The sequence below is a fragment of the Cnephaeus nilssonii genome, assembly GCF_951640355.1.
Source record: "Cnephaeus nilssonii genome assembly, chromosome: 19".
Taxonomy (NCBI): domain Eukaryota; kingdom Metazoa; phylum Chordata; class Mammalia; order Chiroptera; family Vespertilionidae; genus Cnephaeus; species Cnephaeus nilssonii.
In genome coordinates this window covers 4,762,300-4,776,403 of record NC_137090.1, presented here as the reverse complement: position 1 = coordinate 4,776,403, position 14,104 = coordinate 4,762,300, and the positions used below count along the sequence as shown (strand labels likewise).

At 62.8% G+C, this 14,104-nt stretch overlaps 1 protein-coding gene across 2 annotated transcripts in view; it reads right to left on the bottom strand.

Annotated features, from left to right (window-relative positions):
- The window catches only part of SDK2 (sidekick cell adhesion molecule 2), a 212,894-nt gene that overhangs the window by 15,733 nt on the left and 183,057 nt on the right, over positions 1 to 14,104 (bottom strand). For both annotated transcript variants that reach the window (XM_079799164.1, XM_079799163.1), the window contains 5 exons: positions 12,629 to 12,815; positions 9,980 to 10,117; positions 6,278 to 6,439; positions 3,519 to 3,644; positions 771 to 935 (listed from right to left, as the gene is read on the bottom strand). In XM_079799164.1, coding sequence (XP_079655290.1) covers positions 771 to 935; positions 3,519 to 3,644; positions 6,278 to 6,439; positions 9,980 to 10,117; positions 12,629 to 12,815 — 778 coding nt within the window. The remainder of the gene's footprint in view (positions 1 to 770; positions 936 to 3,518; positions 3,645 to 6,277; positions 6,440 to 9,979; positions 10,118 to 12,628; positions 12,816 to 14,104) is intronic.

The window sequence follows — 14,104 nt, the reverse complement described above, 5'->3', positions numbered from 1 at the left end:
TCTCTGAAGCCCCCAGTACATGCTTTCTGTACCCGGCCCATCTAATCCATGCTGCTGCCTGAAGAGGGGCTGGCTCCTATTCCAGCCCTCAAGTATTTATTTATTTCCCACGATCGGTGCTGTCAATCTGGCAAGGGTGGGAGCGTGTGGGAGGAGGGAGGCGGCGGGTGTTGGAAACTCCCCCGGTGAGTAGGAATTCTGAGTTACATGTCTGCCTTGGGGGAAGAGGCCTTGGTATGAAGTGGTCAGTGCTTAGCTTTGGGGTCATGGGTTTTGGTAGTAGAGGCCCTTGTGAGCTGAGACACGCCGGACAGGAAGAATGGGGAGAGGAGAAGGGGAGGATGGCAGGCCAGCCCACCCGGGCCCTGCTCTGTCAGGTGGTCCAGACCTGTCTGTGCTCTGTAGGCTGCTGACTGTCTGTGTGGGGCCCCGTTTCTATGGAGACACTCAGTTTATGGCCTGGTGCCCTTGAATCCCCTGGCTGATGAGCTCAGGGAAGCTCCCATGTTGGGCCCGGTGATTCATCCACAAGCCGGCTGGGCCCCCTGCCCAGGGCTTCGAAGTCCTTGAAAAGGAACCCACAGGAGCCATGGTCCGTCCCGTTTCTTCCGAAGCTGAACCCTGACTCGGGCCCTGGCCCAGGCTCGCTGCTGCTTCGAGGCACTGAGGGGACAGTGCACTTCGGGCCCCACCCCAGCGCTCCCGGGGCTCTGCTGCCTACCCCCTTCCCCACTGCCCAGCCCCTGCTCCCCTCACCCTCAGGCCGGTACCTGGCACAGACTGGGAGGGGCTGCTGGGGGTGCCGAAGCCGTAGTCGTTGACCGCAATGACCCGGAAGTCGTAGCTCACGCCTGGCTTCAGGATGTCCATGCTGAACGTGTAGGAGGTCACCTCCTTGGGGATGTCCTTGATGAGGATGTCCCATAGCCCCTCGTCTGCAAGAGCGCAGAAAGGATGCCCCCCGTGAGGGGAGGCCCCATCCTACCTGTCGCTCCCTGAGAGCGGCCTGTCAGATCTGCCTGTCAACTCCACTCCCCAGTGCGGCTGGGGGTGGAGGGGGGTGGGGGGGGGCAGGAGGTCCTCAGGAGATGACAGATACCTGTGCAGTATCTGACCCTGTTGGTCTGTTTGTTAAGATGTCTATACAACATTAAACGTGTGTAATATGCAGAACAGGTTGCAACGAGCAACCCGCTATCACCATCTAGACAAAGCGATGAGCCTTTTTAGCCCTGATAGGGAGAATTCTGCCTATTATTCTTTTAAAAAATATATATTCTTATTGACTTCAGAGAGGAAGGGAGAGGGAGAGAGAGAGAAACATCAATGATGAGAAAGAATTGATCGGCTGCCTCCTACATGTCCCACACTGGAGATCCAGCCCACAACCCGGGCATGCGCCCTTGACCGGGAATGAACAGTGACCTCCTCGTTCACGCTGCTGGGCCTGCATATACTTTTTCCATTGCATCGCTAAGTGCTCCTCAGCATTTGGCTGCCTCAGATGTCATCATCTGGTGCCCCCTCCTGTACTTAACCAGGCCTCCATGTTCCTGGCCCCCATCCCTAGTCAAAGCACACACAGTAGTGGCATCAGACAAGAAGAGGGCTGTGTCTGAACAGCTGCAGAAGGGATTGGGGTTCCCGTGAGGGTGGGGTCAAGTTGCCTGGATTTGATGGGACCCATCCTCAGGCTCCTCCATGCTGAGGAGCAGGGATCAGAGGAGTATCAGGGACCAGAGAGGGCGGAAGGGCTCCCCGTCTGTACGCCACCCATGTTGGCTCCAACTTCTGAGTTCTTGACCTCCCTCTCAGACCCTCAAACCGCCCCCCCCCCCAACTGTCTTCACTATTAGCCCAAGGTTAAGGCAATGGCTCTTCACCCTTTCCCATAGCCTGCCATCCCCTGCACCAGACCTCCACCACGGCTCCGAGTCCTGACCCTTCGGGGGATCCTGGCTTGGTCCCTCCTCTTACCCTAGTCCTTGATCCCACCCGTGTGGACCAGCTCATGGCCCCCAAACCCGGAACGCCAGGCCCCGCGCCAGGCCTCCCAGGAAGCAGTGGGAAATCAACAGGGCCCGAGTCCATTCTGGAGCCAACATTCCACAGCCTGGCGCCCTGGCCGGCCAACTCAGGTGGAAAGAGCAGGCCCGGGCCCCGGTTGGGGAGAAGCACACGGCGGTCTCCAGGCCAACTCAGCAGCCGGCACTGGAGGGCCGGGGCGGGACCATCTGGAGTGGGGAGAGAGCCAGCCGTAAGCACACCTCCCGGCTACAGGCTGGCTCTGAGCTGCTATAGGCGTTCGCTGTCGGTGACTGTCATCACGCGCCTAAGATTAAGGCAACGGCGGGGCGGTGACTGCCTCCTGGAACCCCTGAGATGAACTACTTGTATTGAGATGACTAGGGCTCGGCTGCCCCAAGGAGCTAACATCGTGTCCCCGGGATGCTCCGATGGCCCCTTAGAAGTGTCACCTCCTGCCATGCCCGGCCACTTCCCGTTGTGTCTGCCACTTGCTGCTCCTGCAGGAGCAGCGAAGACGGCGTTTAGTGTCTCAGCTCCAGTGGCCTAATCACGGGGCCACGGAAGACCAGGAACAAGCCTCCGGCTCGGCCCACGCGGGCGCCTCTGATTAACTCGGAAGCCTAGCAACCGGGGAGCTGGCAGGGCGAGGGCTCCGCGGGTAAGGGGAGCCGGGAGGCGCAGGTGTCGCGGCGACTGTGAAACGGGAGCGTGCCGGGCGGCCCCTGCAGCGGCTCATCGGCCACTCATCTGCTGATGGCTGGGGAAGTTCTTGTGATTCGATTTCAGGCTTGACAGGACAGGTTGGTGCGGTTACAGGAGCTGCCAAGCCAGTCCTGAGGGCGGAGACGGGCCTTAAAGAGGCAGCTGGGTCTTGGAGGGGGGCAGGGGGGACAGCCGGCCTCCTTAGGGGGCGCTGGCCAGTGGGGCTGCCTGGAGGACATGGGTGTTTAGCCTCTGTGAGCTCAACTCCTTGCTCCCCTGGCTTCTTCTTCTTCTTCTTCTTCTTCTTTTTTTTTTAAATCCTCACCTGAGGATATTTCTCCATTGATTTTTAGAGAGAGTGGAAGAGAGAGGGAAAGACAGAGAAACATCGATGTGAGAGAAACACGAGCCCGGACCAGGGCCCAGCCTGGGCAGGAGCCTGCAACTGAAGTACGTGCTCTTGACCGGAATCGAACCCGGGACCCTTTGTTCCGCAGGCTGACGCTCTATCCATCGTGCCCATCGGCTAGGGCTCCCCTGGCTTCTTGAACGACCCTCCACCTGAGTGGGTCCTCAGCAGGCGCTAGGTGCTGCTCTCCGGGTGTTCCTTAACTAAGGGTGCACCTCCCTGCTCCCCACTCCCACAGCCACCTCTAGCTTCGCCTGGAGACGCACACGTGCCATCGCAGGGGACGATGACAGAAGGGCACCGGGTGGAGGGACTCGGGGAGGAGGGAGGAAGTGAGACGTGGCTCCACAGGGACAGCGGCTCAGCCGGGCGGGCGTACCTGACGGCCTGGCCTCTAGGACGTAGCGGGTGACGGGCCCTTTGCCGGGGTCTCCGCTGGACCAGTGGATGGCGATGGCGGAGCTGTACCGCACGATGATGGGCACTCCAGGCGGTCCCGGGGCACCTGCAAACGGCACACACGGGCACGGGATGCACGGCACCGACGGGCACCCAGCCTGCCTCCCTGTGCCCCGCTGGAGGGGCTGCCCCACAGAACCGGTCCCGCCTGAGTCCCGGGAGACCCTGCAGGGTGAGGCCGGGGGAGTGTGTCTAAGGCTCGACCTGCTGGTTCTTCTCTGCGTCCCCTACTCCCTCTTTCCCCCCAATTCCAAGTTTCAGGGCAGGAGAGGGACCCTGGGGTGATGCCAGAAAGGTCCCTGGAGCAGATTCAGGAGACCCGGGTTCCTAGTCCAACCCAGGACCATTAGATGGGTGACTGATCAGTTCACATAGCCCTCCGGTGCCTCAGTTTCCCCACCTGTAAAGGCCTTTTGGAATGCAAGGCCTGAAGGGATGTGTCATGGGGGCAGTGGAGGCGGGTAGGACAATGGCAGAGCAGGCCCATGAAAGGGGGAGGCTGCTTTTGGGGGGCTGAGTGGGCCCTGGACATCTCCCCTCCTGGCCTATGAGGGCACTGTCCCCCCCACCGCCTGCCTGAAATCCGCCAGCGCGGCCACACTGGCTATGAGGCAGGGGGACCTGGGCCTGCTGCCTGGAGAGGGAGGAAGAGCCGGGCTCCAGGGCCAGTTCCCCTGGCGAGGCAGGCGGTCAGGTAGCAGCCAGCCTGGGAGCCGGAGCAGCAGGGAGTTCACTCGTAGTAAGAGGAGTGAGCCGGTTTTATCCGTCATGGGTCCCAGGACTCTTCTGTCTGGGGGTGCCCTGCAGCACAGGCCAGTGCCTGTCCTCTGGCTCCCACTGTCCCCCTGGGCCCCGACCCTGAGTGCTGTCACTCATTCGACGTGCAGCCCTGCATGCTCAGAGCCGGGCACACAGTAGGTGCTTCCTATGTGCTGGTGGGGCCAGGGAGCGAGCCAGGCTGGCTGAGCGATGCGGGTGGCCCTGGTGGACGCCTGCTGGGAAAGGGGCCGAGAGTCCAGCACCGGATGGAAGATCCCTGGGCCCAGGAGCTGGTGGGCTGGACCGGAGGCCAGGGGCTCAGTGACAGAGCTGGGCAGCCCGATGCCCGCCCGCGCCCAGTCCCGACCCAGGACCTTGAGGACTGCGTTTCCTTCCTTCCTTCCCTAATGTGTGTCCTGCCTGCACTGGGACACAGCCCCAGGGAGGTGTGAAGGGTGGGGTGGGGCTCTTAGGACCCCGAGTTCTCGCTCAGGGCTGAGAGACGGAGCTGTCAGTCATCTCCTGGACCATTGCCTGGTTTGGGGGGAGCATGTGCAGACCCTCTTCACTCACAGCTTGCAGGGGGCAGCTCGGCTCTCCCTTAACCCCCCTGCTTTCCCCCTCGTATTTCCTGTCCCCTGGCCTGCCCCCAGGCCTCAGGTTAGAACAGTCTGTCCAGATGGGCATCTCCTGTCCCCATGCCACAGCTTGGCTGACAGCTCTCTTCCTGCTTTTGTTTCCCAGGAAAGCGGGCTTAGGTGAGAGGCCCGTGGGGAGGGGAGGGGCAGGGGCAGGGCAGAGGGGGGCCGGGGTGGCTCCAGGCGGCTCTCCCCGCAGCCCGGCAGCCTTGTTCCCATGGAGCCTGAGCCACACAGCTCCTCTGCAGAGCCAGGGGCAGGAAGGGAAGGTGCCCAGAAAGAGAAAGCAGAGGGCGGCCTGATGTGGTGGGAGGGCAAACCCCAGTGACACAGGTGGACGGCAGGCGAGGCGGCCTCCTGGGCAGGGCCCAGCTCACCTTCCCGGGCCGGGCTAAGCCAGGCTCTGGTGCCAGGAGGCCTGGTCCACACCTGGTCTGTGGGGCAGGGAGGAGGGAGCAGAGGGGTTTCAGGGAAAGTGTGGGGTGGGCTGTGTTCTCTCTCAGGAAGGCAGGGAAGAGAGTGGCCTGGGAGGCAGGTGGCTTCTGTGTTCAGGAGGGGACATTCTGCAGGGGTGACAGGGACTCTGGAGAGCTGAGCCCCAACCACCCCCCGGCCCAAGGACGACCTGAACAGGTGTCACAAGACCCAAACCAAGCCACGCTGTCCTCTCTGGCCCCGGCGCTCCCCTCCCTGCCCCTCCCCTCCTGCCTCAGGTGGGTACACTGCTGTGTTGCTCCTTTCTTCCCCTCCCCCCAACCTTGCCAGCCCCCCTCACCTCTGTCCAGGAAGGAGGCAGCCGGCAGGTGCTCCCGCCTTTAGCTCCGTCAGAGTCGCCTTCCTGCCTCCCCCACCCCCACAATCCGTGGTTCTCACAGCGGGTGCCACAGAGACCCCCTCGGTCTTGCTCAAATGCACATTCCCAAGCAGATGCTCCGAGATTCTGACTTCCGGGGGCTCAGGAACCTGCACTTATCAAGAGGACCCCAGGGGTTCTGACCTGAGTGGCAGCCTGAGAAACTTCTGATGTTATGGGTGACCTTGACAGCCGGGTGACCTTGACTGCCCAGCCACCTTCTCCCTCACCTCCATCAACCCCACTGCACGGGCCCACCCTGTACTCCCAAGGTCTGGTGTGTCTGCCTGTGTCTGCTGTCCCCTGGCCCGTGAGCTCTGCCGGGGACCCCACCTTGCTCATCCCGGTTTCTGGACACCCCTTCTTGCGTGGGGGGCTGAATGCCGTGTGTGGAGGGTGCAGGTCCCAGGCCCGCCGATGCTCCCCTACCTTCGCCCGGGCCCGTGGTGACGTTGGCCTCGATCTCGGGCCCGTAGGTGAAGGTCTTGGCTCTGATGCGGAACCGGTAGGTCATGCCCTCCGCCAGGTCCTTCACCTTCAGCCACAGGGGGCTGTTCCCCTTCACGTCCACCGTCACGATCTTGCTGACTCCTGGGGGGAAAGCAGGGGATGTGGGCACTGCGGGGCCGGCGGGGGGCCCGGGGGCGAGGGCTGCTGACACCGCCAGGGCCAAAGCCTCTTGGCATGAGGCCAGGCTGGCACCCTTGGCCACACAGCAGTGTCTCCCAGACTGATTCTCAGCCACCGTCCTCCAGGCCGTGCTTAGGAAAAACAATGCTATGAGGCTAAATAGAACAGCAGAGCACCTGGCACGTGGTAGGTGCCTGATCTACCCCATGGCTACACGGGCCTCAGAAAGGCTACATGCTGTCTGCCTCCAGAATGACCACAGGCCCTTTGCATCTGGAGGGAAAAACAACGCGCCATCCTGTTCAACTTAACTGTTGTGCCCCAATACATCTGATAGCCCGTTTCTGTCCCCTTGTCACATCCTGCCAAACTCCCACTCCAAGGATCATCTTCCAGAAAGTGCTTCTGTAAAGACAGCATAGCCCAGAGTTGGAGGGAACAGACCTACAGCCGGCTGAGGACAACCTGAACCCCTACAGCCAGGACCACCTGAACCCCTACAGCCAGGACCACCTCAGCCCCCACAGCCAGGACAACCTGAGCCCCTACAGCCAGGACAACCTGAGCCCCTACAGCCAGGACAACCTGAGCCCCTACAGCCAGGACAACCTCAGCCCCTACAACCAGGACAACCTCAGCCCCTACAGCCAGGACAACCTCAGCCCCTACAGCCAGGACAACCTGAGCCCCTACAGCCAGGACAACCTCAGCCCCTACAGCCAGGACAACCTCAGCTTCTATTGCCAGGACAACCTGAGCCCCTACAGCCAGGACAACCTGAGCCCCCACAGCCAGGACAACCTGAGCCCCTACAGCCAGGACAACCTCAGCCCCCACAGCCAGGACAACCTCAGCCCCTATAGCCGGGACAACCTGAGCCCCCACAGCCAGGACAACCTCAGCCCCCACAGCCAGGACAACCTCAGCCCCCACAGCCAGGACAACCTCAGCCCCCACAGCCAGGACAACCTCAGCCCCCACAGCCAGGACAACCTCAGTCCCTACAGCCGGGACAACCTGAGCCCCCACAGCCAGGACAACCTCAGCCCCCACAGCCAGGACAACCTCAGCCCCTATAGCCGGGACAACCTGAGTCCCCACAGCCAGGACAACCTCAGTCCTTACAGCCAGGACAACCTGAGCCCCTACAGCCAGGACAACCTGAGCCCCCACAGCCAGGACAACCTCAGCCCCTATAGCCGGGACAACCTGAGTCCCCACAGCCAGGACAACCTCAGCCCCCACAGCCAGGACAACCTCAGCCCCTACAGCCAGGACAACCTCAGCCCCCACAGCCAGGACAACCTCAGCCCCTACAGCCAGGACAACCTGAGCCCCCACAGCCAGGACAACCTGAGCCCCTACAGCCAGGACAACCTGAACCCCTACAGCCAGGACAACCTCAGTCCCTACAGCCAGGACAACCTGAGCCCCCACAGCCAGGACAACCTCAGCCCCCACAGCTAGGACAACCTCAGCAATTGCCAGAGAGAGCTGGGAGCTCACACCAGGGTCCCCCTGTCAACTGCACCCCAAACTGTGGCAGTTAGAGGGGAGGCCTGGATGGTTTTCAGGAGGTCAGAGTTTGCGCTCTGTGTTTCACAGATCCAAACCTCCCCCCCCCCCCCCCGCCAGCTGAGCTGGCATAGGTTAAACACCCATGTCCTCCAGGCAACCCCACTGACCAGCGCCCCGTAAGGAGGCCGCTGTCCCCCTAAGGACTGGCTTTCAGCTCCCATGTCCACTGAGCACACTGGTCACTGCTGGGAGACGGGCTCCACAGACCGCGGGCGGTGCTCAGACCCCAGCACTGGCCCCAGGGGCCTGTGCATGTCCCCGAGCGCCCGTGTGTCCTTCCGCTGAGCGCGGGCATCCGTCACATCTAAGGCTGGATGCTATGAGGCTAAATAGAACAGCAGAGCACCTGGCACGTGGCAGGTGCCCGATCTACGTACTGAATAAATAAAGTGCTGAGTGACAGACAGGGGGCGCTCCAGAGGTGCTCCCTGCAGGAATGAGGAGATCTGGGGGCGACGTGGGGACATGCCCAGGACCGGAGCAGCAGCTCTGGGTACCTGCTCCTTGACATTTCTGAGCAAACCCCTCATCACCATGGACCCTGGTTTTTCCCTGAGGAAAGGGGTCCTGGGATGCTCACGCGGCCTGCTGACCTGAGCCCAGGGCTGAGGCACCAACCCGGGTGCAGACGCCGCGCTGGCCAGACTGGGTGTCGCCTAGCCGCATGCAGGGCTTCGGGATCCTATCAGCTGGGCCGTCACGGGCAGACGGGAATATGGAAGGGCGTGGGGACATGGGGTCCAGACCCTGCTGGACAGAGGGCCCAAGGCAAAGCGCTCACACCTCTCAAGGGCAGGCCGGGGGGAGGCCCCCGTGACGAGCGCGCGCGCCTGTCCCGTCCCCCTGCGTCCCCTCCCCGTGACCTCTGCCCTCTCCTTCCTGCCCTTGGGAGAGATGGCCCCTTTCCCGGGCCTGCACCTGACCAGGTCTCCCGGGGCCGGCTCCCCCGCCGGCCTAGCACACAGTGCACTCTGCAGACAGGACGCTGCTGGCACGCAGGTAGGGGCGGCGAAGACTGAGGGCCATTGTTCCCCGGCTGACCCAGAACTGCTGGCCACTGCAGCGTGCTCAGGTTCAGTTGTCAGGGAGGGGTGAGAGGGAGGGGTAAGCCCAGAGGTGGTCACCTCTGGCCACCAGGGTGCCAGCTGGTCGGCCAGCCACCTCCCCAAGGTCTTGCTGAGCTCTGGAACTGGCCGCAGGCCGCTGGGAGCCCAGTCTCCTTCCCGCCTCTCTAAGTCACCAGCTGTGATTCTGGGCGAACCCACCTGGGGGTGCGGGAGGGGGCCAGGGTCCCAGCCAGGGCCTGGAGGGCGGGGCGGGTCAGGGGTTACAGAGAGGCTCTGAAGACAGCCCAGGGTCAGAGGGAGACAACCTGAGGTCAGGGTTCAAGACCAGAGGCTCACAGAGGGAGCGGGGTGCAATGCCCCCCAAACTTATGCATCCTTCTGGGGAGAGGTTCTCGTCTTTCATCAGATTCTCCAAGCGGTTCCTGACTCCACGGAGGGCAGAGAAAGCTGAACCCAAATTCTGGGGGGCATGCCTGGGCCCGGACCATTGCCCCCCCCGCCCCCCATCTTCATGGGCTGACAGAGACCTGTCCAGCTTGGGATGCTGTCTCTCTCCCAGGGCCCCCACCCCTGCACTCCAGTCGCCCCCCCCTCGCCCCCCCCCCCCCACTGCCATCGACTTTTGGACAAGAAGAGATTGAAAACTTGGACCTGGGAGTTAGGGTACATGGACCGCTCCTCAGCCTCACCCCCAACTTGTTTCACCTCAGAACTCCCTTCCCTTGTCCCGGCCTCAGTTTCCTCTTTATCAGCTGGGAGATGCTGGCCACATGGACTGCAGTGACGGCGAGGGGACGCCGGCTGAGAGAGAGCCCCCTGGAGGTGGGGGTAAGGCACGCGCTGGGGTCCCACTCACCGTCCACGGGGGTGCAGGGCTCGTACACCAGCCGGTAGCCCTCCAGGATGCCGTTGGGGAACTGCGGGGCCTCCCAGGACACGTTCACCGAGGTGGTGGTCAGCTCGCTGAACTTGACCGAGCTGGGAGCACTGGGGGCTGCGGGGGAGACAGCACAGGGGTGTTTCCCTCCTTCCCCGGACGTTCAAAGCCCCATTCAGCTCCCAGGAACCAGCAGGGGTGGGGGCCCAGGAGGCAGAAGAGAGCAGGGCTCCGAGCAGGACAGGGCAGGAGGGGTCGCCAGGGGTCACAGGACCCCCCCTCCTCTCCCACTGCATCACAACACTCGCTTTGCAACCCCAGAGTCCAAGAATTCTTTGCCTCCAGTTAGAGAACTCGGGTTCCTCCTGCTCAGGGGCCCCTGGCCCTGGCTCAGAGCCCGGGCCCAGCCTGTGCCCTGTTCCAGGGTGTCTGCGGGGCCAGGCCGTGTCCTGGTTTTGGGGGGCATCTCTCTCAGCTTCCCGGGGAGAGGGCCGGGGGTGCCTGGGCCTCAGAGCATCCGGTGGGCACTGAACAAGATGGCAGAGCCGCCGTTTCTCCCGTCCCCAGGGCCAGGGCTCGACGCCCAGAGGCCACGCTGTCCCACGCAGCCGGAGCCGGAGACGGCCAAGGCCTTTGGAAGAGCTGCTCTCTGGCCCGAGAACCCAGCAGCAACCCCAAACCACAGGGGTGGGTGCGCCGGGGGCGGGCGGGGAGGACGGGAAGGAAGCATCCAGGGGTAGCATCCCGAGCTGGCTCCAGCGGGATGGCCCGGCTATTCTTGTCAGGGCCACCCCCACGGAGCCGGAGCTGACCCCGACCCCGCTTCCGCCCAGCGCCGTCCAGCCCGGGACAGGCCGCGCCAGCGAGCAGCCTTTGAAGGAGGCAGGGAGCGCAGGGGGCCCTTCCGGCCTCCGCTCGGCTGCAGAAACGGGGGACAGAACACGGTGTCCTGCTGTGCCTGTGACACACGCTTCCAGGCTCCGGGGGCTCACATCCGGCGGACGACACCGGCAGGGAATGGCCAGGACAGGCGGGCGGACAGACACACAGATTCTCAGAGCCGGAGGAGGGGACAGGGTTTTCCTGGAGCCAGGCTCGTCCCCAAGGAAGAGAAAAGGCCATTTACAGAACGGGAGGCAGCAGGTTGGAAAAGACACTTAAGGAGGTCAGGACGAGAGGCGTGGGTGCAAACCCCCAAGGACAGAACTCTGGCGACAGCTCGGGGCCAGCTCAGACATCCCGTCTCCGGCCTCTAATGCCCCTTGTCTGGTGGGGGGACCCTGGGAAGCATCAAGTCCAGGCCACCCTAGTTCACCACAGCGTAGGGGCACCCCTGCCCGCCCATGCCCAGGGCTTCCAAAGGCTCAGGTAGAATCTGCCTGAGAAGTGACTGTGAACAGTACAGAGAGCTGGCTCCGCCCCTGTGGCAGCAGGACCCCCACCTTGTCCTCCACGCCCCCCCCGGCCCTGCCCCACCAGCCAGCCTCCTCCCTGGCCTCCCTGCCTCCATCCTCTCCCCACATCAGTCTGCCTTTTGAACAACAGTCAGAGCGATCTTTCAGAAACACAATCCAGCCCGGCCGGTGTGGCTCAGGGGTTGAGCGTAGACCTACGAACCAGGAGGTCATGTTTCGGTTCGATTCCCCGTCAGGGCACATGCCCAGGTTGTGACTCGATCCCCAGCAGGGGGCGTGCAGGAGGCAGCTGATCAATGATTCCCTCTCATCATTGGTGTTTTTCTCTCTATCTCCCTCTCCGTTCCTCTCTGAAATCAATACAAATATATAAAAAAATAAAAATAAAAACACAAACCAGACCCTGTTGCCCAGCCGCTTCAACCTGCCAGCGGCTCTCGTCACACTTAGATCATCCCAACGTCCTCCCCCGGCCGCCAGGCCCTCCAGAACAGGACTCCCGCGTTCTCGCCAGCCCCCTGGCTTTCTCTCAGTCCCCCTAATCCCCTCCGCCTCCAGACCTGGGCACCTGCCAGCCCCTCTGGCCGGAACCCCCCTCCTCCTGCACCTCCCACGGCCTCCTCTCCTGTCAGCTCCGATGTCACCCGGCAGAGACGCCTCTGCAGGCAAACGTGCCCACAGCCACCTGTCCGTCCCCTGCCTCTGTCCTCCGTCCCCGGCACAGCCGCCAGAGGTTAATGCACCTCTGTGCTGTGTGTGATCTGTCTCCGTCCGCGGGGTCGGGGGTTGGGGGGGCGGGTCAGTCTCCTTCACTGTTGTGGTCCCAGCACCTGGCACGTGCAGGTGGGAACAGGCAGGGAGAAGAAGGGGGCTGGCTGGGCCTGGACTGGCCATGGGCAAGGCGGGCTACAGAGGCAAGACGGGGTGTGTGTGGTGTGTGGTGTGTGTGTGTGTGTGTGGTGTGTGTGTGGGGGGGGGGGAGGAGGGGGGTCTGGGGGCTCTCCCCAAAGCTGTATGGAGAAAACTTCTCTTCTGAGCACCCCATGTTGGCCTCTCTTTGGGGGCATCCCAGGGGCCTGGGTACCCAGCCCAGATGTCTCAGGGGGTGGCATCAGGTTGCTGCCTCCACTCCTCATGAGCCCAGCGGCCAGGGCCAGAGGTCCCTCCTCCGCCCCCCAGGCCAACCCCTCCTCCCCCTCGGCGGTCTCCCCACCTGCTTGCTGGGTCTGGCCGCGGGTGGGGGTGCTCCGAGGCCCTTCCCCCGCGGCGTTGAAGGCCGCCACGCTGACCAGGTAGGTGGTGTAGCCCGTCAGGTTCTTGAGCTTCACGCCGGTCTCAGCCAGGAAGAGCGTCTTCACCCGCTCGGTGAGGTTCTGACGCTGGGCCTCCCAGAAATATATCTGCGGACACAGACGACGGGGCGGGAGGGGGATGGACAACAGCGTCACAGAGACACCTGGGTCCCAGGACACCTGCATTCGAGCCGTCCGCACACCTGGATGGGAGGTGTGAGTGACCCGGGAAACAGTGTGGAAGTATTGAAGAGCATAGCAACCCTTCCAGAACCTTCCTTTTCTAACGCTACACAGTTTCTGCTTGTCTGGGAACCCCCTGAGGGCACAGACCTGCTGTGTGTTTATGGGCGTCGTATCACCTGGGTGCCTGGCAGGGATGCAGGGTGTGTTGACACGTCCCCCGGGCACCCTGCAGTGTGCAAAGCCAGCCACAGAAGCTGGAGCGGCATGACCCCAGCGCACCATTTACTGAGGCTGTGCAGGCTGGTGAGAGTCCCTGAGAGCGCCCAGCGCCGCTCTGAGTGGGGGATGAGTGGGCGTTTGTCGCCACCTGCTGGCAGAAGAGGTTTCTGATGCCCAATTTCTCCGTTTGCCGGGAGGAAGCTAATCCAAGTGGGCAAGCGCTCACAGAAGTGTCCCGGCCTGGCCTGTGCGAATGCCTGCGCCGTAGCCGGAAGCGCCATCATCCAGTTGCTCGGACATGCTTGTCGCTCCTCCTGCCCTCACGCCCCACACTCACTGCGTCAGCACGCTTTGCCGGCTCTACCCTTCACCTGGGACCGGAGCGCAAACCTTGCCGCCACGCTACCGCCCGGTCTTAGCTCAGCCGCCACCAGGTCTCACGCGTGGTTGCCGCTTCGTGGCTCTGTGCCGGCTCCCTTCAGACAACTCCCTGCACAGCAGCCAGCACCGCCCTTTCAAGACCCAAGTCATCCATGACCCTCCTTCTGCCCCAAACCTTCCCTGCCTGTCCCCTCATTCAGAGTACAGGCGGCCCCGGTCACTGCCCAGACCCACGACCCATCATGCTGCTCCCCGCTCACCCTGAGACACGCAGGACTGTTTGCTGGCCCACACGCCAAGCAGCCACTGACCCCAGGACCTTTGCTCATCTCTGTTCTCTTTCTGGAACTCTCCTCTTCCAGGTCCGTGTGATTCATGCCCTGCTAGCCTTCGTTCTTCCTCAGGTGTCAGCTTCCCGCTAAGTCCCTCCCTAACAAACCTACTCACACTGCCACACCTCCCCTCGGTCTCTCCCCGCTTAACCTGCTTCATTCACCGCCACCTGCAGCTGCCGCTTGTTTTGAACGTCGCCCGTCTCCTTCCCCGACAATTTGCCTTCACGTGGACCGAGAGCACGGCTGGGCACAAAGTAAGCGCTCAGGAAGCACGCA